This window comes from Oryctolagus cuniculus, chromosome 13 (assembly GCF_051225735.1).
Source record: "Oryctolagus cuniculus isolate XC-2025 breed Fujian yellow rabbit chromosome 13, ASM5122573v1, whole genome shotgun sequence".
NCBI lineage: Eukaryota > Metazoa > Chordata > Mammalia > Lagomorpha > Leporidae > Oryctolagus > Oryctolagus cuniculus.
Window position 1 is genome coordinate 17,987,410 of NC_142879.1, and position 26,670 is coordinate 18,014,079.

The 26,670-nt window shown below is 62.9% G+C and overlaps 1 protein-coding gene across 5 annotated transcripts; it reads left to right on the forward strand.

The window, feature by feature from the left end:
- The first annotated feature begins 1,799 nt into the window (after positions 1–1,799).
- On the forward strand, positions 1,800–26,350 carry LOC103351005 (receptor-type tyrosine-protein phosphatase V). Of its 5 annotated transcripts, XM_089312088.1 has the most exons (35): positions 1,800–1,841; positions 2,968–3,055; positions 4,310–4,377; positions 4,694–4,742; positions 4,856–5,128; positions 5,230–5,499; positions 5,650–5,913; positions 7,031–7,285; positions 7,371–7,616; positions 7,735–8,010; positions 9,172–9,444; positions 9,881–10,144; positions 10,325–10,591; positions 10,883–11,164; positions 11,443–11,583; positions 11,732–11,942; positions 12,577–12,644; positions 13,956–14,082; positions 14,171–14,218; positions 16,686–16,779; positions 16,936–17,026; positions 17,123–17,199; positions 22,080–22,214; positions 23,112–23,234; positions 23,665–23,825; positions 23,897–24,032; positions 24,261–24,328; positions 24,466–24,553; positions 24,629–24,707; positions 24,793–24,857; positions 24,996–25,124; positions 25,231–25,347; positions 25,441–25,604; positions 25,850–25,985; positions 26,167–26,350. In XM_089312088.1, exons 3-35 carry the CDS (start codon positions 4,321–4,323, stop codon positions 26,224–26,226), a joined length of 5,094 nt encoding a protein of 1,697 aa, XP_089168214.1. In that variant the 5' UTR covers positions 1,800–1,841; positions 2,968–3,055; positions 4,310–4,320; the 3' UTR covers positions 26,227–26,350. The 5 variants fall into 5 exon arrangements, with proteins under 5 accessions (XP_089168214.1, XP_089168211.1, XP_089168215.1 ...); XM_089312085.1 differs by lacking the exon at positions 24,793–24,857 and having other exon boundaries at positions 24,919–25,124; XM_089312089.1 differs by lacking the exon at positions 24,793–24,857 and having other exon boundaries at positions 1,804–1,841; positions 11,732–11,768; positions 24,919–25,124.
- Positions 26,351–26,670: the final 320 nt, after the last annotated feature.

Here is a 26,670-nt window from a genome sequence, read left to right on the forward strand (position 1 = left end):
AAGGATGCCGCTTTGGGGCTCAGAGGTCTTTAGCATCTGCCCTTGCTCCTGGAAGCAGGGACAGGGCCTGGCTCCTTCTTCCTGGCGCCTGAGCCCCTCTGCAGAGCAGGTGCATGTCCCAAGGAGGCGGCTGGTTAGGGCTGGGGTAGCCCGGACTCTGGTGCCCAGGTCAGGGTGGCGAGCAGGGGCCTGGGAGTCCCTAGCATCCTTGTGGGTGGTGACCGAGGCTGGCTTCTACCTCGACCCCCACAGGGCAGTGTCTCCACTGTGTTGGGGGGGGCACTGGGGAGAGAGGAGGGCCTGGAAAGAGGGCCAAGCCTCTGATGGTTATCGAGAACAGGAAGCTAGGATACCACAGGGCTGGGGAGGAGGAAGTGGCAAGGCTGTCCCCCCACTGCTCGGCCCAGTGCCCCCAGGTTTCCAGGCCTCAGCCCTGTTGGCTTGAGCACACTCCCTGCTTCTCAGAGGCCGGGGCCCCACGGGAGTTCCAGAGGCTGGAAGCTGAGCTCTTGGGCAGGCGATGAGGATGCTGGGGCCCTGGGTGGGGGTGGGGGCGACGTCAGGGCAGTAGACGAGCTCCCCCATCACCTCTGGTGGCCCTGGGATGAAGTGGAAACAACTTCCTGCCTCCTGCTTACCCTCTCCTCCTCTTCTGCTCAAAGTGCCTTGGCAGCCACGGAGGTGTGTGGCCAGGGCTCAGAGGGGCTAAGGATGCTGACCACGGCCTCAGATGGGAGCAGACACATGTCCGTGCCCTCTACCTGCCTCTCCTCTGCCTGGCCTGGGGGCCTGGCATGCCCCTCTGCCCCCTCTGCAGCAGGCTGGCTGCTGGGAGTGAGCCCCTCCCCCTCCAGCTGTCCCAGGCAGCTCTCAGACTCCCAGCACCTGACTGTCGCCTGAGTTGGGGTCTGGGTTCTAGAGGCCCTGGAGTCCAGGGAAAGTGCAGGGATGTGGAGGGGTGGGGGTGGGGGGTGGACAGCCAGAGAGGCTGCACACGAGGGTCTACGCTGCTTGTTGACCTTGTGGCCTTGGGCAAGCGACTCAGCCTCCGCTCCTCCTCAGCTTCCTGCTTCCCGGGGGGCCGACGGCGGGGCCTGCCGTGTCCGTCAGATGGTGCGAGGCCCGTGCAGGGCTTGGCTCACGGTTCAGTGCTCAGGGGGTGTAGGCGGGAAGCCAGTACCAGCTGCGGGGTGGGCCTGAGCCGGTGGAGGAAGTCACGGTCACGGTTACGGAGCTGCCTGTCACCCCACTCCCCCTTCCTCTTCTCTGCCCACTCTCTCCGGCCAGCTCAGGGCCGGGGCTGCCCGGGACAGTTTAGGTCAGAAGTGGGGAGGCTCTGGAGGGGAGGGGTCTCCCCAGCCGCCAGGATGGGGCAGAGACGGCTACAGAGAGGGCAGAGGGGGTGTGTCAGGCCATCAGGCCAAGCTGGACAAAGACATATATCTGGTCCCATGGGAGGTGGGTGCCCTGTGCGCAGTGGCAGGAGCCCCTTGGTGTTAAATCTGAGTTCCCAGAAGCCACTGTTCCCTGGCAGCCCCCAGGAGCAGGGAGCTCCTTACTACCCTGCTAAATTCCAGGGAAAGGGACCCTCGGGAGAGCACCAGGACCCCCGGATCCTGCATACCCTGCCCGTCTCAGTACCCCCCAGCTCCATGAGCTAGAGGAGCCCTAGGCTCCCAGGCAGCTGCTCCTGTGTCCGCCCCACCCCCACGCTGGGGCCAGCCTGGGCCAGCCTGTTCTGCCCCGAGGATGCGGGCCTAGGCTTGCCCTGGTTGTGTGGGGGAGACAAAGACACAGCTGGGATCTGGGAACATCCCCTCAGGAAGAGGCAGGAAGACACGGTGAGTGGGGCCGAGAGGGCTGCTGTGGGGGGCGTGGGCAGGGGTCTGGGCCAGCCAGCCTGGAGGCTGAGAGAGAGGGAGCCCCCAGGTGTAGCTCAGAGCCGCACCCTGTGCGGAATCCTCTGGATGCCTCCGCCCACCCTGACCCACTTTCCCTCCTGCTGCCTCCGGAGCCCGCAGGTGCAGGGGGATTTCCTTCGCCCCCACCCTGGGGGAGGGGAGCAGGGAGCCAGCTGGCTCAGCTGCCGGAGCCGGGGAAGAGTGGGTCTTTGCTGCCGCCACACCCGGGACCCCACCAGGACCTGGGCGGGAGGGATCCCCTCCTTCTCTCCTGAGCCTGGAGCCAGGGACATGGATGTCAGCTCCACAATGGCCTGCCCCTCCCAGGAGCTTCCTGCCCCTGCCCCTCCACGCTGACTCTGGATGCCCACTGGTGCGTTCACCAGACAGGTGTGTGCACCTCCACGGACCATGCACGCACCCCCATGTGTCCTCACCAGCCCCTCCTGGTAGGACCTAGCCCCCCTCCCCCGCCCTGGTGCCCTTCCCTAGGGTGTGGGAGGGAGAGTGGGCACCTCGGCTGTCCTGAGCCTTCCTGCCCCTCTCCTGCCTGGTGATTATCTTCCTCCAGCGTGGGGGATGCCCAAGGCCTGGCTTCAGGCTGGGGAGAGCAGGGGAGGGGCCGGAAGAGCCGCCTGGGACAGCTGCAGGGAGCCACCAGGCCAGTGCCTGGCTGGGAGCCCGGCCGCCGGGACCTGCCCGCTGCCCTCCTGGCTGGCTCTCTGTGGACGGGATCTACAAGGTGCTGAGACCTGGGGAGAACCCCAGGCTGTCTAGGGAGAGGATGTGGGTTTGTCTGGGGCTGGTGCCAGGGGGATCTGCATTTTTTTGCTGAACGGAGAGGCTTGGGTGGCTGAGGCTGTGTGTTACGTGTTAGAACCTCCTGTACTCTCTCTGGATCACCCCTCAGGTCCCCAAGGCTGCCCCGGCCTGGGCAGGGGCCTGGCAGCTGTGCCTTCTGTGGCAGGGACTGGCCATGGAGTCCGTGCTGCCCCCAACAGGCCTCCGTGTCCTGGGGACTCAGATTCCCCCCAAGCCCACATTTTGCTGCCTCTAAACCATTCAGGTTACGGATTGCGATGCTTCCGCTTCACCTCTACGCTTCCGGCTGCAGATCAGGCTGTGCCAGATAGAACCACGTGCCGCGTGCCCAGGTGAGGTGGGCTGGGGAGGGGCAAGAGAGGGGGTTCCCCCTGCCTCGGGGGGTCTCAGCCTTTCACATCCATTTCCTTAATTGCCACCCTCTTAGCCCCCACCTCTTTCATAAGAGCACACGTGTGTGTGTGTGACACACACGTGCGCACACATGCACACGCAGCCTGGAAAATCTGATGAGTTTGCAGGACTGAGTTCCTAGGCCCCCATCCAGGGCCTGAGGAGGCGGCTCTGAGGTTTGGGGCTGGGTGCCGCGGAGGAGGAGGGCTGAGCCGCGAGAGCCCGGCTCCTGGAGAAGTCTTGGAGTTCAGTCTGTCCAGCTGTGTGCTTTCTGCCCACCCTGTCCCCACTCCCTGAGCGGCCCTGGGTCCTGGGCTTTGTCATCAGGGCTGGTTCCACTCTCCCTTCCCTCGCTGTCTTGGGGTGGGCGCACCAAGGTGAGTAGCTGGCTCTGGGCTGGGGGGACAGCAAAACCTCAGGTTCAATGTCTTCTAGGCCAGGCCTCATGAAGGCTTCCCTGGGTCTCTGCGGGGCCCGCAGCCAGGTGAGGTGTCAGGGATAGGGAGCCGGGATGGGCTTCACTGATGGGGAGGTGGGGGGGGCGGGAGGCAAGCACAGCTCCCTCCCAGGAGGCGCCAGGCAGACAGCACCCTGTTTGGGGGGTTAGGAGCGGCTTGCCATCTCTGCTCTGTCGAGTCTGAAGTTCAGGTTCAAGTCCAGGATCTCTCCTTACACATGGGGGGCTGAGGGTGCTCAGCTGGGCTCTTCCCCGGAACACATCTGCAGTGTCGCCAGGAGCCACCCCCTACCCCCGCCACTGCCGGAAACAAACTCCCTATCTGTCTCGGTGACTCTGTTAGTGGAGTGGACACCATAGCCTCGGCCAGGGACGGGCCCGGGGGAGTCAGCCGCCTCGGCTATGGGTGTCCACGCGCAAGGCCGTCTCTCCTCTTGGAGTTTTCCTCCCTGGACAGCCAGCCGCTGGGAGTGGGGTGGAGGTGGGGGCAGAGGGAGGAGGTGGCCGGCCTGCCCGCCCAGAGTTAAGTCTCCTTCCGCCTTCTGGGCCCAGGGCCAGCCTCCGCCTCTCTCCCCTCCAGGAGCATTGCCAAGGCTGGGCGGGGTGGGTGCAGCCCCCTGCTCTTTGCTGCCCACTGGAAACTTCGTCCCACCCTTGCCGGCCTGCCTGCCAGACAGCGGGGCGAGGGGAGGGTGGGGGACGGCACCATCCCTATTCCCCCCACTCTCCTCTGCAGACAGCGCTGGCATGAGGCCCCCAGTCCTGCTCGCCACCCTCCTCTGGCTCCAGGGCTTTTTGGCCGAGGTAAGGTGGCCATGGGAGTCCCCCGCTGCCCACCTCCCCCCAGGGCCGCACGGCTGGACTGCCTTCGGTGAGGAGGGTGTATGCCTCCTTCTCCTCGCTTGGGCCAGCCCAGGAGGAGAGCTGGCTCCAGGCAGCCACCGGCCGGGCTGCCTCCTGCGCTTGGGCAGGGCTGGGGAGATGCCCTCTGGCCGCGTACCAGGGAGGACCCAATAGGGGAGCCTCCTCTGTGATCTCGGCCCTCCCCCCGCTGACTGTCCCAGAGGCCTGGACCCCGGAGGCCTCGTCCCATCCCCTCCTCTCTCCCCACACCCCCCAGAAAGATGAATGCCATTCCCGGGAGGGGAGCCCAGCCGAGGGGGGTGCAGGTAGGTGTCTTCCGGGGGGGTCTGGCTGGCTGGGCACAGGATTGGAATCCTCTTTGGCCTCCCCTCTTGGTGGGAGGGTCCTGGGAGAGGCTGAGTGCAGCCCCTCCCCCCAGGCCCACCCCCAGAAGTGAACATCAGCAGCCAGGGGAGGCCGCCTAGCCTCTTTGTGAGCTGGACAGCCCCGGAGCCTGGCGGGCAGGCCCACGTCCTCCGTCTCACGCGTCTGAGTCCCCTCGGCTCTCCCGAAGGCCCACAGCGCGAGGCTCACACCAACGCGTCCAGCTTTGAGTTCCAGGACCTGGTGCCAGGGAGTCGCTACCAGCTGGAGGTGACGGCGCTGCGTCCCTGTGGGCAGAATGTCACTGTCACCCTGGCTGCCCGCACCGGTACGGGGTCCGCAGGTGGAGGGAGCCGGCGTCCGGCACAGCGGGCCACTTCCGGGCAGAGGGGTGATGTCCCTTTGGCGCTTGTCTCCCCGGTGCTGCAGGCCCGTCGCCGGTGCTTGGGCTGCGGCTCCACAGCCCTGGGAGCCCATTCCGCCTGGAGGCCTCCTGGGGTGCAGCCCCTGGGGAGCAGGACAGCTACCACCTCCTCCTGTGCCACCTGGAGTCCCGCACCGTGGCTCACAACGTCTCCACGTCCCCAGAAGCCCTGGCCTACAACTTTAGTGACCTCTTGCCAGGTAGCGAGTACCTCTTGGAGGTTACCACCTGGGCTGGCACCCTCCAAGCAAAGACCAACATTCACCAGTGGACAGGTGAGGCTGGCAGTTGGGCGTGGCCCTGGCTAGGGCCACGTCCCAAGGTGGCTGGGCTTCTGCTCCGCCCCTTAGAGCCGGGTCAGCGCCTGCGTCCTGCTCCGGGGCCCTTTTCCAGACCTGACTCTGTTGTCTCTGTCCTCCCACCAGCCCCCATGCCCCCGGATCACCTGGTGCTGCGTGCCCTGGGCACCGCTGCCCTGCAAGCTTCCTGGAACGGCTCCCAGGGGGCTGCCTGGCTGCACCTGCTGCTCACAGACCTCCAAGGAGGCACCAACCTGACTGCAGTGGTCGCACGGGGCGTCTCCACTCACACCTTCCTCCACCTCTCGCCCGGCACCTGCTATGAGCTGACACTGAGTGCTGCCGCCGGGCTCCAGCGGGCAGCGGGGCCCAATGCCACCGAGTGGACCTGTGAGTGCCTGGGGCAGGGCGAAGCCCCAGGGACTACTCTGCTCAGCACCTCTAGCCAAGGAGCTGGGATGCGACTGGGGGTGAAGGGGAGCCTGGAGGCGGTGCCTACTGGTGGTGATGACTGTTAGCATGAGTTGAGCCAACCCTTGCTGGGCTGCACCCACTTCTGTGTGTAGTCTATCTCCTCCTCAGAACAGCTCTGGACAGCTGTGAGGTCCCCACTTTACAGTGGAGGGAGTAGAGGTGCGGAGTGAGGAGGAACCCAGGGCTTCGTGACTTTTTTTTAAGATTTATTTATTTATTTATTTGAGAGGTAGAGTTACAGACAGTGAGAGAGAGAGAGAGACAGAGAGAGAGAGGTTTTCCTTCCATTGGTTCACTCCCCAAATGGCTGCTACGGCCAGAGCTGTACTGATCCGAAGCCAGGAGCCAGGAGCTTCCTCCCGGTCTCCCATGTGGGTGCAGGGGCCCAAGGACTTGGGCCATCCTCCACTGCTTTCCCCGGGCCACAGCAGAGAGCTGGATTGGAAGAGGAGCAACCAGGACTAGAACCCGGTGCCCATATGGGATGCCGGTGCCGCAGGCAGAGGATTAACCTAGTGTGACACTGCGCCGGCCCCGCCTTGTGACTTTTGAGGGGCTGAGCAGCTGTGGGCCGGGGCTGGATGCCTGCAGAGCCCACGCAGACTCTGCCACGTTCTTCCTTGGGGAAGCACTATTGTGCCATGGTTAAGAGCAGAGGACGCAGGCTGCCCGAGCCCTAGCTTTTTGTCTTCCACCCTCCGACTGTGGTCCCTGGACAGAAGTGCTGGCTGTCTGCGCCTTCGTGTCTGTGTCTTTAGAAGGGGGTGAGGACAGTAGCGCCCCCTCCTGGTGTCACGAGTGTGCGACATTGCATGCCCCCATGCTCAGAACCCTGTGCTCACGCGGCTCCTGGTCCCATGGCAGCAGTCATCCCAGACGAGGCCCATGGTGGCCGGGGACATCCGGGTGAGAGAGGACATCCGGGTGAGAGGCGGCCCAGCGTGCAGAGAGAGAGAAGCTGGCGTGGAAAGAGCAGGCTTTCTCTCGTCTGCTGTCGGGTCTTTCTGCAGGCATGTGCTCCTTGTCTGTGCAGATCCCTCTGCCTCCCTGGACCTGGTGCTGACCCCCGCGCCCCCTGAGCTCCAGGCAAGCTGGAAGGCGGGGCCGGGTGCTCGCGATGGCTACCTGCTGAAGCTGAGTGGGCCGGTGGAGAAGACCACCACTCTGGGCCCTGAAGCACTCAATGCCAGATTCCCAGGGCCCCTGCCCAGTGGCCACTATGCACTGGAGCTGAAGGCTCTGGCTGGGCCGCATGAAGCCTGGGCCCAGGCCAGCGCCTGGCTGGCTGGTGAGTCTGGGCTGGTGGGGGCAGGCGGGTCCCGCGCAGGATTCCATGCAGGGTCCTCACTGTCCAGGGGTTCCCTCCTCTGCAGGGTCTGCGGCCCAGCCCAGCCCAATCCACGGAGCCACACTGCAGCTGCAGGGGCTGGAGGCCATCAGGGAGCCCGGCAGGCGGGCACTGCTCTACGCCGAGGGCACCCCTGGCCTCCTTGGAAATGTCTCCGTGCCATCTGGCGCCACCCACGTCACCTTCTGCGGGCTGGTGCCTGGCGCCCGCTACCGCGTGGACGTGGCCTCCTCTCTGGGAGCCATCACTCAGAGCCTCATGGGCTACACAAGTGAGTGCCAGCCCTCGTGTCCCTGGCCCTGGGGGCTGGAAGGCCTGGCCTTGGGGAGGGGGTGCACCAGGGCAGCTGACACTGTGTGGCCACCTTGCCAGACTGCCCTCCTCTTCAGGTCCCCTGGCACCACAGTCCCTGGAGGTCACCAGCAAGGGCAGTCCCTCCAGCTTGGTCATGGGCTGGGCCCCGGCACCAGGGCAGCGGGAAGGCTACAGTGTCACCTGGCGTGGGGAGGACAGCCAGGGGACCCTGGACGGTCTTGTCCACTTGGGCCCGGACAACTCCAGCCTGACTCTGAGGGATCTGGTGCCTGGTTCCTGCTACTCCCTGTCCATCTGGGCCTGGACAGGGAACCTCAGCTCCACCGTCCAGAGCACTCGTACCTGCACCCGTGAGTTCCTGGCTGCAGCCTTGGGGCCTTAGGGTGGGGGCCTGGCTCCCTGCCTTCTCTGCCCTTCTTCGTGCCTTGGTCTGGCATGGAGGGCACAGGTCCAGGGTAGGGCCTTTCATGAGTCTGGCCATCTGGCTGGCTGGCTGTCCGGCCACTGCCTCCCTCTCCCTGCCTCCTTCCCATGAGTTGCTAATGCCTCCCCTGGTTTTCTAGGTGTATAGCTAGATACTGAAGCTAAAAATTATGAGCTTGACAGTCTAGGAAGGAAGACTGATGGACAGATTTTTTTTTAAGAAAGAATTTTTTTTTAATTGAAAGGTAGAGTAACAGAGTGGGAGACATCTTCCATCTACTGATTCACTCCCCCAAATGGCCACAACAGCTGGGGTTGGTCCAGGCTGAAACCAGGAGAGAGGAACTCCAGCTGGGTCTCCCACGCAGGTGGCAGGGGTCCAAGTATTTGGGCCATCCTCTAGTGCATTAGCAGGGAGCTGGATCAGAGTCTGTGAGCTGGGACTCAAACCAGCACCCTGATACAGGGTAGCAGTGTCACAGGTGGCAGCTTAACCAGCTGCACCACAACACCAGGCCCGAACTGATGGTTTATACTCGTATATTATATAAAACTTACACACACACACACACACAGAGCTATAAATCCAGCAAATGATTTTATAGATCGCATTGTAGTCAATGTAAGAGCATCCACAGGAATATGCATACTGTATGAAACTGTGTTCAGGTAGATTAAAATGACTCTCAGGATTTTTTTTTTTTTTTCTAATCTAGTCCTTTTGGACTCACAGAGGGAGCACCTGCTTAGGAAATCAGAGAGGGTCCCAGAGGGGGAGGTGAGCTGGGCGGGAGGTGGGGGGGTCTGGGCGGGGTGGGGGGGGGATGCAGAGGGCTTCAGGAGGAGGCTGAGCATGTATCAAGGCCCAGGGGCCAGAGAGAGGAGTCACATGGACGGACAGACAGATGGACAGAGGCCTTGCTGGAGATGAGAGGGGGGCTGAGCTGGGAGGGCTGGGGAGCAGGAGTCAGGACAGGTGTGGCTTTGTTTGAGCCCCTGGCAAGCTGAGTTTCTGCAGAGGCAGGGCCTGGGGCGGTCAGGGGAGGCAGGACCTCGTGCGCTTCCAACCGTCTCCCCTGTCCTCACAGTGCCTGCGGCTCCTGTCAACCTGAGCCTGGGCTTCACTGCCCAGCCGCCCGCCCTGAGGGCTCGCTGGGGCGCCCCGCCGGGCCGCAGGGACGGCTTCCAGCTGCGCCTCTACCGCAGGAGACCCCTGAGCCTGCAAAGCCAGGAGACGCTGGCTCCAGAAGCCCAGAACTTCTCCTGGCCCCGGCTGCCCCCAGGTACCGAGTTCCTGGTGCAGCTGACCACCGTGCGAGGGCCGGACGCGAGCAGCAGCAGCAATGCCTCAGGCTGGACGCGTGAGTGCCCTCCCTCTGCCTTCCATGTTCCCAGGGGCTGCGGGTCCCCCTTGACCTCTGGGCCCCACACACAGGCAGCTGGGCTGACTGTGGGGCCCATGCAGTCTCCCCTCCCCCACCCTAGCACCGGCAGACCCCACTGCCCTCACTGCGGCTCCCGGGGCGGGCTCTGCCCTTCCCTCCTCGAAGAAGGTGGGCGGATCCCCACCCATCCTGGGAGGCCAGGGAGGAGGCTCCTGACCAGCTCAGCAGGGGAGAGGGGCAGTGGGGTGGGAACACCGAGCCACTCACTGGGGAGCTGGCGGGCCCTGCCTTCCACTTCCTGACCTGTGTGTTTCTTGACTGGTCGAGGATGGAGGGAGTAGTGGGAGATCTTTGGGGTTCAGATCTTTTTCTCTCTTCTTATCCACCCCCCGACAACTTGTTCTCCCGGCAGCCCCTCTTGCCCCACTTCTGGTGCACGTGACCAGCGAAGGCCCCAGCCAGCTCCGGGCGGCCTGGGCCCATGCGGCCGGGGGCCGGGACAGTTACCAGGTGACCCTGTACCAGGCGGGTGCCCGGGTGGGCACCAGAGCCTTGGGGGCCGAGGTGAACAGCACAAACTTCTGGGCTCTGACCCCGGGCACGAAGTACGAGGTGGAGATTGTCTCGTGGGCCGGGCCCCTGCGCGCTGCGGCCGCCAATGTCTCGGGCTGGACTTGTGAGTGGGGCGTGGGGAAGGCGGGCAGGGCCGGCTCTGACTCACCTGGGTTCTGCCCGATTTCCTACCTCCCACCCACCCTGATGGCCCAGCCTGCGGTCAGCCGGCCCCTGGCCCCACGTGCAGAGCTCTCAGCAGCGGGGCCGGCAGCCTGGCTGATCTGCTCTGTTTGCTCCACAGCCCCGCTCACACCCAGGGAGTTGTTGGTGTCCATGCAGGCGGGCAGCGCCGTAGTCAACCTGGCCTGGGCCAGCGGCCCCTTGGGGCGGGGGGCGTGCCACGCCCAGCTCTCCGAGGCCGGGCGCCCCTCCTGGGATCAGCCTCTGGCGCTCGGCCAAGGCCTCCTGGTGCTGAAGGGCCTCACGCCAGGACGCAGCCTCTCCCTGTCCGTGCTGTGCCAGGCGGGGCCGCTCCAGGCATCCACTCACCCCGTGGTGCTGCCAGTTGGTATGTCGAAGCCCACTGGGGAGGCGGGAGGTGTTCTGAGAGGCGGGGGCCCTGTCCAGGCTGGTGCACTGCCCATTCCAGCCTGGGCCACCTGCCCTTTCTGGGTGGATGCTGTACACACCTGCCCCTGCCCCGGGCTGTGAGGTCCAAAGGAGAAGCAGTTTCTCTGAGGGACCAAGGCCCCTCAGTGCCCCTCCCCTTTGCACCTGCCGATTTGGAGAGCTCCTGCCTGGAGGTGATCCTCTTGGTGTCTGCTGACCCCACCCAACGCCGAGCCCTTGCTTCCCGCAGAGCCGGGCCCTGTGGAGGACGTGCAGTGCCAGGCCCATGCCACCCACCTCGTCCTGAACTGGACACTGCCCACCGGGGACGTGAGCGCCTGTCTGGTCCTGGCAGAGCGGCTGGCTGCAGGAGGCCACGCCCACCCCGTGTTCCAGGCCAACACCTCCAGGGACACTCTCTTGCTACCCGACCTCTTGCCTGCCTCATCTTACCGCCTTAGCCTCACCGTGCTGGGCAGGAATGGCCTGCAGAGCCGGACAGTCACCCTGGTGTGCACCACTTCCGCCGAGGGTAGGCGCCTTCTGGTGCCTTGGAGGCACCTCTGCTCCCTCCATCTCCCTCTTCACCACCCCCCCCGGGTCCTGGCTGCCTGGGGGCTCTCTCTGTTCCCCAACCTCAGCCTTCTCCTCGGGTCCCGATGCCACTGACTGCCCGGGAGTCCTCCAGGCTGTATTTCCGGATGTCCAGCATCCAGGCACTGGGAAGGGCTCAGAGGACCACCATTCCTGAAGATGGATGGCCAGGCCCCGGTCACAACCTCAGTCTCCTCCTCCCCTCCCCCCACCCAGACTGGCATCCTCCTGCGTTGGTTGCCGCCCCCCAGCTGGAGCCCGAGGCAGGGATGGGGGTGGTGATCACGCCAGGCATGTTTGGCAAGGAGGATGGGCAGATCCAGTGGTACGGCGTTGTCGCCACCACCAACATGTCACGTGAGTCCTGGCAGCAGGGGGAGGGGAAGGGGCACCCGGAATGTTTTCGAGGCTAGGGCTGATGTTGCACTGGAATGCTGGGAACATGCTGGAGAGGCCTCGGCTCCACTGCCCACCCTGCTCTGCCCCTTCCGCCTTCCTCTCCTAGTGGCTCAGCCTTCCCGGAAAGCCATCAACCGCACGTGGTACGACCATTACTACGGAGGATGCGACTCCTACCTGGCCATCCTGCTTCCCAACCCCTTCTACCCGGGCCCCTGGGCTGTGCCAAAGTCCTGGACAGTGTCCATGGGTGCAGATGACTGTGGCCACACCCAGGACATATGTAATGGGCAGCTCAAGCCGGGTGCCCAGTACAGGTGAGGGCTGAGGCTGCAGGGAGCAGGGGGCCGTCCTGAGCTTCATCTATGGGTTCTCGGCGCGTTCTTTCCACAAAGCTGCTCCATGAGCGCCAACTGTTATTTTGGCCAAAGAAGGGAACACTCGGCTGTTACGTGGCTTTCTTTTTTTTTTTTTTTTTAAAGAACAATGGGGGTGGATTCCATTTCCGCCCACCAGGGCAGGTTCAAGGTTGTCCAGCGCCCACACCTAGAGCTGCCTCTTGCTCCCCTGGAAAGGTGGAAGAGAAGCAGGGGTGCTTTGCTCCGAGGTGCTGTGAAGCTCCACGAGCTTTTTGAAATCGAATGGAAAGGTGTTTATTTTGGTGTAAAAAAAGCTGCAATCATGCATCATTGTTTCATAATATGCGTTTTCCACGAACTTTGGGGGATTCTTCTCATATGCATGGATTTTAAGGTGTTTTTTTTTTTTTTTTGCACCAAAATAAACTACCCTTTCATCTCATTTTCCGTGAAAGACTCTCGCCTCTGAACAGGTGAGGGAGGGATGCCTACTGTCCCAGTGTCTCTGGCACAGGACCCGCCCTTCTGGGGGAGAGGGCTTTGCCCTGGTGCCCACCCCTCCCCGACCGCAGGTCCTGCTTCTCTGGCCCAGGTTCAGTGTTGCCGCCTTCACCAGGTACAACGCCCCCGAGAGCACCATCTCCTTCTCAGCCTTCTCAGGTACGGTGGGCCCCGTGCGGGGGAGCCGGGACCCCTCTTCTGAGGCTCCCCACCCCCAGTCAGCAGCAGGAGGGGCTGGGCTTAGGCTCCCGGGAGAGCAGGCCCCGCCCAGTAGAGCCGGGAGACCCATGGCCAGGGATGGAAGTGCTTTTGGCATCAGACCAGCCTGGGTGGAGAGGGCTCGCTGTTGCCTGCTGCCTTCCTGTACGGCCCCTCCACCCGCTGGCTGCACCCGGTCCTCGAGGTTCCAGCACTGTCCCAAACCAAGGAGGACAAGCCGCCAGTGTGAACCACACACGGGGTTTGAGCTGTTCCAGTGGCCGAGTGAAAGGGACCCAAAGAAATAGGTGAAACGAATTCCAGGACCATTTAATTATTTTAAAAGATTTATTTATCTACTTGAAACATGGAGGGAGAGGGAGGGGGAGGGGGAGGGGAAGAGGGAGAGAGGAGAGGGAGAGGAGGGGGGAGAGGGAGAGGAGTGGGAGAGAGGGAGAGGAGGGGGAGGGGGGGAGAGGAGGGGGAGGGGGGGAGAGGAGGGGGAGGGGGGGAGAGAGAGAGAGAGAGAGAGGAGGGGGAGAGAGGAGGGGGAGAGAAGTCCTCTATCTGTTGGTTCACTCCCTAAATATCTACAACAGCCAGGACTGGGTCAGACTGAAGCCAGGAACCAAGAACTCCATCCAGGTCTCCCATGTGGGTGCAGGGACCCAAGCACTTGGGTCATCCTCCACTGCTTTCCCAGGAGCATTAGCAGGGAGCCAGGTCAGAAGTGGAGCAGCCGGGACCCAAACTGGCGCCCACATGGGATGAGGCGTCCCAACAGGCAGCTTAATGTGCTGTGTCACAACACTTGCCCCTGTGACAGTTTATTTAAAACAAGCTGTCTAAAAAAATTATCCTCTCCACGTGTGCTCAGTTACAAACTTACAGAGAGATTTTACCTTCTTTCCCCTAACCCCCGGACATCTGGTGTGTATTTCACGCCTGAGCACATTTTAGAAGGGAGTGGCCACATTCCATGTGCTCAACAGCCCCAGGCACCTGGCGGTCACTGCAGGGGACCAGGCAGTTCCTGGGGCTCAGGAGTGTGGGGGGCCTCTGGGGTGTGCCCAGCAGTGGGGGGCAGGGGGCCCTCTGGGTCCTCTCTGTGACCACCAGGGCGTCTCCCCAGGCGGCCTCCCCTGGCCGTGGTTTGGCATGTGGGACTTGGAAGCGGAAGGAGCTGCCGCTGAAGGCTGCACCCTGAGGGTCCCGAGTGAGGGAGCAGGGCCCCCAGAAGGACTGACACTGCCCCTCTCCCGCCCTCCCCAGAGCCCCGTGTCAGTGTCCCTCCCACGGCACTGCCCCTGCCGGTGGCAGTGGGCACTGCGGGCGGCTGTGTCCTCACCGTGTGCGCCGTGCTGGTCCTGCTGTGCTGGAGGCGGCTTAAGGGGCAGAGGTGAGCGGGAGACCAAGCTGGGGGCGAGGAGAGCTGGCCGGCCCTCGCCCCCGGGGCTGCCTCCCACCTGCCTCTGCACCCTCTGCAGAGCGGACAAGAGCGGGTTTTCCCAGGAGCTGGTGCCCCACAACATTCGGTGAGTGTGTGTCTCCCTGGATGTCCCCATGCGTGGGGGCGGCACGGCCTGCCTCGCCCAGGCCGTGGGGGCATCACCCAGGCTCCCGGGGCAGACGGCTGCTTGCACTGTGCCCAGACAGGGGCCGCTCCCTGCCAGACCTTGTTCTTCCTCGGTTGCCACCACCACTGCCACCAACGCCACTGCCACCACCACCTCCACCACCACCACCTCCACCACCATCACCCCCACCACCATCACCCCCACCACTACCTCTACCTCCTCCACCACCTCCACCACCACCACCACCACCTCCACCACCTCCACCACCATCACCATCACCTCTACCTCCTCCACCACCTCCACCACCACCACCTCCACCGTCACCACCACCATCACCATCACCTCCATCACCTCCACCACCTCCACCACCACCACCTCCACCACCACCACCTCTACCACCACCACCTCCACCACCATCACCATCACCTCTACCTCCTCCACCACCTCCACCACCACCACCTCCACCGTCACCACCACCACCATCACCCCCACCACTACCTCCACCACCACCTCCTCCACCATCACCTCCACCACCACCTCTACCTCCTCCACCACCTCCACCACCTCTACCACCTCCACCACCACCTCCACCACCATCACCATCACCTCTACCTCCTCCACCACCTACACCACCACCACCTCCACTGTCACCACCACCATCACCATCACCTCCACCACCTCCACCACCACCACCTCCACCGTCACCACCACCACCATCACCCCCACCACTACCTCTACCTCCTCCACCACTATCACCATCACCTCCATTACCTCCACCACCTCCACACCTCCACCACCTCCACCACCATCACCCCCACCACTACCTCTACCTCCTCCACCACCACCATCACCATCACCTCCACCACCACCTCCTCCACCACCATCACCACCTCCACCGCCACCACCACCACCACCATCACCCCCATCACTACCTCTACCTCCTCCACCACCACCATCACCATCACCTCCACTACCACCATCACCATCACCTCCACCACCACCACCTCCACCGCCACCACCACCACCTCCACCACCATCACCACCACCTCCACCACCACCACGACCACTACCTCTACCTCCTCCACCACCTCCACCACCATCACCTCCACCACCTCCACCACCTCCACCACCACCACCACCACCACCACCTCCACCTCCTCCACCACCTCCATCACCACCACCTCCATCACCACCTCCACCACCTCCACCACCTCCACCACCACCACCACCTCCTCCACCTCCTCCACCACCTCCACCACCTCCATCACCACCACCTCCATCACCACCACCTCCATCACCACCTCCACCACCTCCACCACCTCCACCACCACCACCACCTCCTCCACCACCTCCATCACCACCACCACCTCCACCACCACCTCCACCACCTCCACCACCTCCTCCACCACTACCTCCACCATCACCTCCACTACCACCTCCACCATCATCATGGCCACCACACCTTCTGGAGGGCCTCTCCTCAACTCCTGCAGCTCTCACCTCGCCCTCTGCCCATGCAGCTTTCCTCCTCCTGCAGGCCCAGGGTAGAGGTCAGTGTCCTCCAGAGAAACAGAACCAATGGGGGGTGGGAGGGAGAGAGAGAGAATCTTTCATCCACTGGTTCACTCCTCAAATGACCACGATGGCCTGGGCTGGACCAGGCTGAAGCCAGGAGCCAGGAGCTTCCTCCATTTCAGGGGCCCAAGGACTAGGGCCATCCTCTGCTGCTTTCCCAGGCTCATTAGCAGGGAGCTGGATCAGAAGTGGAGCAGCCGGGACTTGAACCCACGCCCACATGGGATCCGGCATCACAGGCAGCAGTTTAACCTGACAGCCCCAGAGCCACCTCTTGGTCCAGGAAGGCCCATCCTTGCTCTATCCCAGCTTTCAACTGACTGGGCGACGCCCATTCGCAGAGCAAGGGTCTTGTGCTTCGCTTAAAATCCACTGGTTTCCAAGGACACCTTCACAGAAACATCTAGAATCACATTTGACCTCTGGGCAGCGTGGCCTAGCCAGGTTGACACAAGATTAGCCATCACACCTGCTGTAGTCGTCCCCTGCTTGCTGGCTGACCACGGGGCTGATGCGGGCCTGAGCGCGGGCCGTGTGCAGGCTCCTCGGGCTCCGGGAAGGGCCCAGGAGACCTGCGAACGTTCCATGCCGTCCTGGCCTCCCCTGCCCCGGTCCCTGGCTGCTCCATCACCTTTCCATGTGGCTGGGGCCCGGCCGCCCAGGCTGGGCATCCGCAGAGCTCGCCGGGACTGCACTGCTGTCCACACCGGGTGGTGCCCTGAGCTGCATTCCCAGAGGGAATCACCGCGGGTTTGCGCAGCCAGGACTGGGCTCCCTGGCTCTGCGCCTGCCACCCCGGGGCGGCGAGCTGGACTCAAGGTGGGTGACCACTCCCCGGCTCTCCCGCCAGGCGGACGCACCGGCCCATCCCCATCCACAGCTTCCGGCAGAGCTACGAGGCCAAGAGCGCGCACGCGCACCAGGCGTTCTTCCAGGAGTTCGAGGTACGGCCATTGTGCCCCTCCCCACCCCGCCCCGGGCTCAGAGGACCAAGAACCCGGGCTGGGCGGACCCCTCCCCGCCAGGGTCTGGGGAGAACGCCCAGCTCCGCGCTCGCCACCCCGGCCCCCAGCCCACCAGTGCCTGCCCCGCTTCGGCAGGAGCTGAAGGAGGTGGGCAAGGAGCAGCCCCGAGTGGAGGCCGAACACCCTGCCAACACCACCAAGAACCGCTACCCGCACGTGCTGCCCTGTGAGGCTGGGAGCGGGCGAGGGCGCCGGGCGGGAGGCAGGGTCCGGCCGCGGGGCGGCACTGAGCGGCGAGCTTCTCCCTCCGCCCGCTCTACAGATGACCACTCCCGGGTCAGGCTGAGCCAGCTGGAGGGAGAGCCGCACTCGGACTACATCAATGCCAACTTCATCCCGGTAAGGGCCGCCTGCCCAGCGTGGGCTGGCTGCAGCCGCCCCCACCTCCGCGCACACCGCAGCTTCTGCTTCTTGAGTTCAAGGCCAGCAGGTGTTGGTGAGGGCCTGCCCCTCCCAGCTGGGTGCCGGGCCACAGGAGGCAGAGCTGAGTGAACCACTTTCCTACCCTAAAGGGGGCCCCAGGTGTGGTGGGTGCTTGAGTGTGAGTGTGTGAGAGTTGTCTGTGTGGGAGTGTGAGAGTGTGTGTATGTGAACTGTGTGGGAGTGTGAACATATGTGTGTCGTGTGTGAGAGAGTGTGTGGGCATGTGTGTGTGTGTGTGAACTGTGTGGGAGTGTAGTCATGTGTGTGTGATGTGTGAGCGTGTGAGAGTGTGTGTAGGCATGTGTGCGAGTGTGTGTGAACTCTGTGAGTGTGAGCATTGTGTGATGTGTGTGAGTGTACATGCATTTGAGAGCATGTGTGGGAGTGTGAGAGTGTGTGCATGTATGTGAGAGAGTGTGTGGGCATGTGTGCGAGTGTGTGTGAACTGTCTGTATGAGCATGTGTGTGATGTGTGTGAGCATGTGTGTGAGCATGTGTGGGTGCATGTACATGAGAGTGGGTGTGGGTATGTGTGCGTGGGTATGTGTGCAAGAGTGTGTGTGAACTGTCTGTGAGTGTGAGCATGTGTGTGAGTGTACATGCATGTGAGAGCATGCGTGGGAGTGTGGGAGTGTGAGAGAGTGTGTGTGTGAATGTGAGTGTGTGTGTGGGAGTGTGAGAGTGTGTGTGAACTGTGTGGGAGTGTGAGCATGTGTGTGAGAGCATGTGTGTGTGAACTGTGTAGGAGTGTGAGCATGTGTATGTGATGTGTGATGCATGTGTGCGAGAGTGCACACATGTGAGAGCATGTGTGTGAATGGGCATGTGTGAGTGTGTGAGCATGTGTGTGTGAGTTGTCTGTGAGCTGTGTGGTAGTGTGAGAGCATGTGTGTGTGATGTGTTTGATCATATGTGTGAGTGTGCATGCAAGTGAGAGCATGTGTGTGTGTGTGAACTGTGTGGGAGCGTGAGCATGGTGCGTGATGTGTGTGAGCATATGTGTGAGTGTGCATGCAAGTGAGAGCATTGTGTGAATGGGCACGTGTGTGTAAGTTGTCTGTGAGCATGTGTGGGAGTGTGAGAGTGTGTGTGAACTGTGTGGGAGTGTGAGAGCATGTGTGCATGATGTGTGTGAGAGCATGTGAGAGTGTGAGTGTGTGTGGGCATGTGTGAGTGTATGTGAACTGTCTGTGAGTGTGAGCATGTGTGCAGGTGGACGAGGACACACACACTCACACATTCACACACATAAGTAGTGGGCAGGTAGACGGGGGCACACACACACTCACAGGTAGTGGACAGGTAAATGGGACACACATACAGGTAGTGGGCAGGTGGACAGGAACATAAACACACTCACAGGTAGTGGGCAGGTAGATGACATACACTCACAGTCACACACACAGGTAGTGGGCAGATGGATAGGGGCACACTTGCAGGTAGTGGGCAGGTAGACAGGGACACACTCATACTCACAGGTAGTGGGCAGGTGGACAGAGGCACACACACACTCACACTCACAGGTAGTGGACAGGTAGATGGGGGGACACACTCACACACACAGGTAGTGGACAGGTAGACAGGGGCACGCACACACAGGTAGCAGGCAGGTAGATGGGGGCACACACTCACACTCACAGGTCATGGGCAGGTGGATGGTGGCACACACACACTCACAGGTAGTGGACGGGTAGGGGCACACTCACAAACACTCACAGGTAGTGGGTAGGTAGATGGGGGCATACTCACAGGTAGTGGGCAGGTAGACAGGGGCACACACACACAGGTAGTGGGCAGGTAGATGGGACACACACACAGGTAGTGGGAAGGTGGACAGGAACACACACACACACACACACAGGTAGTGGGCAGGTGGACAGGGGCACATACTCAACGCACAGGTAGTGGGCAGGTAGACCAGGACCGGGGCTCACATGCACACTCACACTCACAGGTAGTGGGCAGGTAGACAGGGACACACACTCACACATTCACACACACAGGTAGTGGGCAGGTAGACAGGGGCACACACACACTCACAGGTAGTGGACAGGTAGATGGCACACATGCTCACAGGTAGTGGGCAGGTAGATGGGGGCACACACACACTCACACTCACAGGTAGTGGGCAGGTAGACTGGGGCACACACACACACTCACAGGTAGTGGGCTGGTAGATGGGGACACACACACTCACACTCACAGATAGTGGGCAGGTAGATAGGGGCACACACTTACACATGCTCACAGGTAGTGGGCAGGTGGATGGGTATACATACTCACAGGTAGTGGGCAGGTGGATGGGGCACACTCACACATGCTCACAGGTAGTGGACAGGTAGAAGACACACACACACTCACAGGTAGTGGGCAGGTGGATGGGGGCACATATACACACTCACAGGTAGTGGGCAGGTAGATGGGACACACACAGTCACACACTCACAGGTAGTGGGCAGGTGGATGGAAGCACACACATACACACACAGGTAGCGGGCAGGTAGACGGGGGCACATGCTCACACACTCACAGGTAGTGGACAGGTAGATGGCACACACGCACACAGGTAGTAGACAGGTAGACAGGGGCACACAAAGGTAGTGGGCAGGTGGACAGGGGCACACACACACACTCACAGTCACAGGTAGTGGGCAGGTAGACGGGGCACACACACACACATGCTCACAGGTAGTGGGCAGGTGGACAGGGCACACACACACTCACATTCACAGGTAGTGGGAAGGTAGACGGGGACACACACACAGGTAGTAGGCAGGTAGACAGGGGCACACACACTCACAGGTAGTGGACAGGTAGACAGGAGCACACACACACAGTCACACACTCACAGGTAGTGGGCAGGTAGACAGGGGCACACACTCACAGATAGTGGACAGGTGGACGGGGGCACACACACAGGTAGCAGGCAGATGGGGCACACACACACTCACACTCACAGGTCGTGGGCAGATGGATGGGACACACGCACACACTCACAGGTAGTGGGCAGGTGGATGGGGGCACACACACACTCGCAGGTAGTGGGCAGGTAGATGGAATACACTCACACACATAGGTAGTGGGCAGGTGGATGGGACACACACACACTCACACACAGGTAGTGGGCAAGTAGACAGAGGCACATACACTCACACACACACACAAGTAGTGGGCAGGTGGACAGGGCACAAACACACACACACAGGTCGTGGGCAGGTGGACGGGGCACACACACACTCACACACATTCACAGGTAGTGGGCAGGTAGATGGGGGCACACACTCACACTCACAGGTAGTGGGCAGGTGGGATGGGACACACACACAGTGGACAGGTGTGTGGGGCACACACATACACTCACACTCACAGGTAGTGGGCAAGTGGACTGGGACACACACAGGTAGTGGGCAGGTGGACGGGGTACACACACACACTCTCACAGGTAGTGGGCACATGGATGGGGACACACACAGGTAGTGGGCAGGTGGATGGGGCACACACACACACACTCACAGGTAGTGGGCAGGTGGACGGTGGCACACACACACTCACAGGTAGTGGGCAGGTGGACGGTGGCACACACACACTCACAGGTAGTGGGCAGGTGGATGGGGCGCACACACACACACTCACAGGTAGTGGGCAGGTGGACGGTGGCACACACACACTCACAGGTACTGGGCAGGTGGATGGGGCGCACACACACACACTCACAGGTAGTGGGCAGGTGGACGGTGGCACACACACACTCACAGGTAGTGGGCAGGTGGATGGGGACACACACAGGTAGTGGGCAGGTGGATGGGGCGCACACACACTCACAGGTAGTGGGCAGGTGGACGGGGACACACACACTCACAGGTAGTGGGCAGGTGGACAGGGCACACACACACACACACATTCACAGGTAGTGGGCAGGTAGATGGGGCACACACTCACACTCACAGGTAGTGGGCGGGTGGGATGGGACACACACACAGTGGACAGGTGTATGGGGCACACACACACTCACACACATTCACAGGTAGTGGGCAAGTGGACTGGGACACACACAGGTAGTGGGCAGGTGGATGGGGCACACACACACTCTCACAGGTAGTGGGCAGGTGGATGGGGCGCACACACACACACACACAGGTAGTGGACAGGTGGATGGGGACACACATACACAGGTAGTGGGCAGGTGGACGGGGGCACACACACACTCACAGGTAGTGGGCAGGTGGAAGGGGACACACACACAGTCACACACTCACAGGTAGTGGACAGGTGGACAGGGATACACACAGGTAGTGGGCAGGTGGACAGGGATACACACAGGTAGTGGGCAGGTGGATGGGGCACACACACACACACTCACAGGTAGTGGGCAGGTGGATGGGGCGCACACACACTCACACACACTCACAGGTGTGGGCAGGAAGGAGGTCCTTGCCTGAGGGCCTCGCCGGTGGGCAGTGGGGAGCCACGACAGGCGTCTGAGCAAGGGAGAGGTGCACAGCTGCTTTCCGGGAGGCCCGTCCCAGGCCGGAGACTGTTTCTGGGATGCTGGGGCCTTGTTCTTTCCTGGTAGGTTTTTCTCATCCCTTCCAAGTGAGACCCAGACAGTGGTATCTGTGAAGCCACCGCTTCTGTTTGGGTTCTGGGTGTACACATGTGTTCATACATGTGTTCATATGCTTGCACACATGTAGCATGTTCACAGTGTCCTGCTTCCTGAAGGAACCCTGCTGCTGTGCTCTTGACAGGGGGGCGGGGACCAAGGCATCAGCTGTTAGCATGTGTCTGTCCTCTAGGGCTACACTCACCCCCAGGAGTTCATTGCCACTCAGGGGCCTCTCAAGAAAACGCTGGAGGACTTCTGGCGGCTGGTGTGGGAGCAGCAGGTGCACATCATCGTCATGCTCACCGTGGGCATGGAGAACGGCAGGGTGAGCCCCGGCAGGTTCTAGAATGGCCACCAGGTGGCGCTCAGCCTCCTTACAAGAGTGGCCCCCTTGGCGTCTCCCATGAGCGACAGTGCGGCAGGCAGGTCTGGAGGCCAGGGGTGGCGGTGGGGTCTCTAGGGTCACCTGGGATGGGGAGGCAGGGGGAGGGCTCACTCCACTTCCACTGGCCCCTTGCTGTAGGCAGAGAAGGGGTGGGAGTGTTGGGAGAGCGGTGGGTTAGGGACTACCCCAGTGTGGGCACCAGAGGTGGGTGTTCTGCTTCCTTTCTAAATTGGGTCTGCCGGGCACTCCTCCGGGCTCTTCTACACAGAGAGAGGCTGCTGACTTTGACCTCTTGCTGGAGCAGACGGCTGCTGTGTAGGGTGCAGCACACTCAAAAGTCCGGCACTCAAAGTCCTCAGGGTCGCATGAGAGGTGGGGGGCGCATGAGAGGTGGGCTGGAGCCCAGCCCGGGGGGGGGGCCTTCCGGAGGAGGTGGCCCTGGAGCTGGGTGGATGCAGACAGTGGGATTGCAGTGTCTGGCAGGGGCAACAGGAGTCGGACAACCTGCAGTCCAGATGCCTGCCTTCCACACTCGGTGCCTGGGTCTGAGGCCCAGCAGCGGTTCCTGACTCCCATTTCCTGCAGTGTGCACCCTGGGAGGCAGCAGGTGGGGCTCAGATAACTGAGTTCCTGCCACCACATGGGAGACCTGGACTCAGCTCCCAGCTCCCAGCTTCAGCCTGGCCTGGTCTCAGCCGTTGTGAGGCACTGGGGGAGCGAACCAGCAGAGGGGCGGCTCTCCGACTGTCTCTCAAATAAGTAATAAAAATAAATGAAGAGGGATGGTGCGGGCCTTGAGACCACTGCCCCCTCCCCTCTCCCACCCTCTGGCCCCAGGTGCTGTGTGAGCACTACTGGCCCGCCGACTCCACCCCCGTCACCCACGGCCACCTCACCATCCACCTGCTGGCCGAGGACCCCAAGGACGAGTGGACCAGGCGGGAGTTCCAGCTGCAGCACGTGTGTGCGAGAGGCAGGGCGGGGTGGGCGTGGGGGAGGGCTGGGGGGTCCTGGGAAGCCTGCCTCGGCCCGGGGGGACCCCACGCCCCTTCCTTCTTGGGATCACAAGTGCTGGTAGGTGGTGGTGAGGGGAGGGGATGGCAGGCACAGAGAACGTCAGGGGCTTAGCTAGCGAGGTCAAGGCAGAGCCGGGCGAGAAGTGATGGCTCCTGCACCCCGAGGCCCTTGTGCCCCCCGAGCCTGTGACCTCCTGGGGCAGGAAAGCGGGGGTCAGAATCACCGCCCTGCAGGTGAGATTCCCCAGGAGACCAGAGAAGAGTGCAAGGGCTTAGGAAGCATCCAGAGGGGGGAGGCATCAGCCAGTCTGAGGGGGGAGGTGTCCCTGCCCTCGGGGAGCTGGGAAGACAAGGAGCCTGCCCTCCCCTCGCAGGGTGCCCAGCACAAGCGGCGGAAGGTGAAGCAGCTGCAGTTCACCACGTGGCCTGACCACAGCGTCCCGGAGGCCCCCGGGGCCCTGCTCGCCTTTGTGGAGCTGGTCCGGGAGCAGGCGAGGGCAGCCCAGGGCACGGGGCCCATCCTGGTGCACTGCAGGTGAGGGCAGGGGTGTGGCGGAGGGGCCTGGGACCCTGCACCCCTGCTGCAACCCTGGGGTGTGCCGGCAGCGCGGGCGTCGGCCGCACGGGCACCTTCGTGGCGCTGTCGCGCCTGCTGCAGCAGCTGGAGGAAGAGCCGGTGGTGGACGTGTTCAACGCTGTGTACGCGCTGCGGCTGCACCGGCCCCTCATGATCCAGACCCCGGTGAGCGCCCGCAGGAGAGGCTGGGAGGTGGGAGGCCTCGGGCCACAGGCTTGGGAAGGGGATCATGGGTACCCAGGGGTCCCTGGGGCAAGGGCTCAAGCGTGACCACTCGTCCTTTCTGTGAATGGGGAGGCGGCGTTGACTCCAGGGGCCCCCGCGCCCCGCCCCGCCTGCCTCACTCCCTCCCGGGCCACCCGAGCACGCTGATGGCTGCCCACCCCCTGCCAGAGCCAGTACATCTTCCTGCACAGCTGCCTCCTGAGGAAGATTCTGGAAGGGCCCTCTGACACCTCTGAGTAAGTCGAGGCTCCTGGGGTCTGGCCGGGGCGAGGCACCTGTCCTCTGCCCCCTCCCACCCACGGGCTCCCTGGTCCCTGTCTGGGGGCAGAGCCGGAGCCGGGGACCCTCGAGCGCTTCTTCCCCCCTCCCCCAGCTCCGGACCCATCTCTGTGACGAACTTCGCGCAGGCGTGTGCCAAGAGGGCGGCTAATGCCAACGCCGGCTTCCTGAAGGAGTACGAGGTATGCTTCAGGCCTGGGTGGCAGCCGGGGGCCCTGGCCTGTGCCCAGCAGGTGCGAGGGTGGGCTTCTTCCCAGCTCCTGCTGCAGGCCATCAGCGACGAGGCTGGCTCCTCGACGCCCTCTCCTGGCCGCGAGAAGGACTGCACTGACTCCGGTGAGTTCCCCTGGGGGCGGTGGGAGGGCTGCAGCCTACTGGAGCGGGGGTGTCCAGCGGCCTCCCCCTCCACCTCTCCCCCCAGATGATGGGTGTCTCCAGGTGGAGGAGAGCCCCGCCGACAGCATGCCCGAGGCCTGGCTCTTCCCGGTGAGGCAAAGCTGGGTGCATGCCCTGTTTCTTGCCCTCTCTGATGGTTTGTGCTTCCCAGGCTGGGGCTGGTCCTGGAAATGGGGGCTGGGCAGGGGACACCTCAGTTCCTGGAAGCCTACGAGCTGTGCTGTGCAGGGTGGGCCCTCCGGCCGTGACCACGTGGTGCTGACGGGCCCGGCGGGGCCAGAGGAGATCTGGGAGCTGGTATGGGAGCACGAGGCCCATGTGCTGGTCTCCCTGTGCGCACCTGACACCCAGGAGAAGGTGAGGGGAGCAGGAGTGCAAGGGTGGGGGTGCCAGAAGTCGGGGCAGGGGTGGGGCCGGGCAGAGACCCCAGGGAGCCTGCAGAACGGCTCCACTTCCGTTCCAGCCACAGGAGTTCTGGCCGTCGGAGACGCAGCCCATCACCACGGAGACGGTGACGGTGCACTGGGTGGCTGAGAACAGCACCGCAGGCTGGCCCTGCACCCTCTTCAAGGTCACACACGTAGGTGCTGGGGCCACAGGGCAAGGGGTGCTGGGTTGTGTGTGGTGGGGGCGAGTCCTGCGCTGCCTCCAATGCTGATGGTTCGTGCCCCAGGGAGAGAGCGGCAAGGAGCGGCAGGTGCAGCGGCTGCAGTTTCCAAACTGGGAGCCCGGGCGGGAGCTGCCCACCACCACGCTGCTGCCCTTCCTGGCTGCCGTGGGCCAGTGCTGCTCCCAGGGCAACAGCGAGAAGCCCGGCACACTGCTCAGCCACTCCAGGTGCCGTGGGACCCAGGCTCACTGCCTCCGGGTGGGCCTTGAGCTCTGCTTAGGTCGTGGGTCCAAATGCCCAGTCTCCTCTGTTCCTGCCCTGTCCTCAGGGGCATGGTGGGCCCAGGCTGGCTGACTGGCCAAGCCCCAGGGGCCCTCCCAGGTCCGTGGAATCAGACTGGGGCCCCCAATGTCCCTGGACACCCCCACCTTGCCCCGTCCAGGTGCCCTGTCCAACTCTAGGTCCATTACAGCAAGGGCACCGCCCCGCTGGGCACCTTCCTGGCCATGGAGCAGCTGCTGCAGCAGGCAGGGGCCGAGTGCACTGTGGATGTCTTCGGTGTGGCTCTGCAGCAGTCACAGGCCTGTGGCCTCATGACCCCAACACTGGTGAGAGGCCTCCGGCTCCACTGCGGGAGGGGGCGGGGACATCTGGTAGGTTGCCCCAGAGCTGCAGGCCTCCCGGCAGCACCCTGTGGGCGGCCACCAGGGGGTGCTGTGGAGCCGAGGGGGCCTAGCTGCTCAGGTTGGGGCAGGCAGGGTGAGGCTCCCGGCCCTGTGTCTCTCCCAGGAGCAGTACATCTACCTCTACAACTGTCTGAACAGCGCGCTGGTGGACGGGCTGCCCTGAGTCGGCGCTGGCCACTGTGCCGGGGGGTGTGTGGCCTGCCAGGCCCAGATGGCCCACCCGGGCTTCCTGGGGATGGCAGGCTGTGCTGGACCTGTGCTGTGAGGGAATAAAGGACGTAGGCAAACTGCGCTGTGTTCTGTCTGTCCATCTTCCTCGGGGCCTTGTGGGAAGTGTGGAGCCAGGATGGGAGGGGCGGGGGGGGGCTGGGGCTGGCTGAGCTGCAGCCAGTGGGCTGGTGGCTCCTCCTCGGAGCAGACCCTACCCGCTCACAGCGTGTCCACCTCTAGTGTCCTGTGGGGACGTGTGGATTCAGAGCCCCCTACCCAACACGCAGCAAGATTTGTCCCGTTCCCCACTCCCTCTCCTGCCGCCCCTGGAGTCCCCAGGGGCCTCCTTAGGTGCTGTGGACTCCCTGCTGGGGCGGAGGGGAGGGCGGGAGCAGGA

Coding starts and splice junctions, on each gene's coding strand:
- LOC103351005 (XM_089312085.1), top strand. CDS start 4,321: ATGAGGCCCCCAGTCCTGCTCGCCACCCTCCTCTGGCTCCAGGGCTTT. Junction 5,500..5,649: donor CAACATTCACCAGTGGACAG/GTGAGGCTGGCA, acceptor TCCTCCCACCAG/CCCCCATGCCCCCGGATCAC. Junction 24,329..24,465: donor GGGCCCTCTGACACCTCTGA/GTAAGTCGAGGC, acceptor CCCCTCCCCCAG/CTCCGGACCCATCTCTGTGA.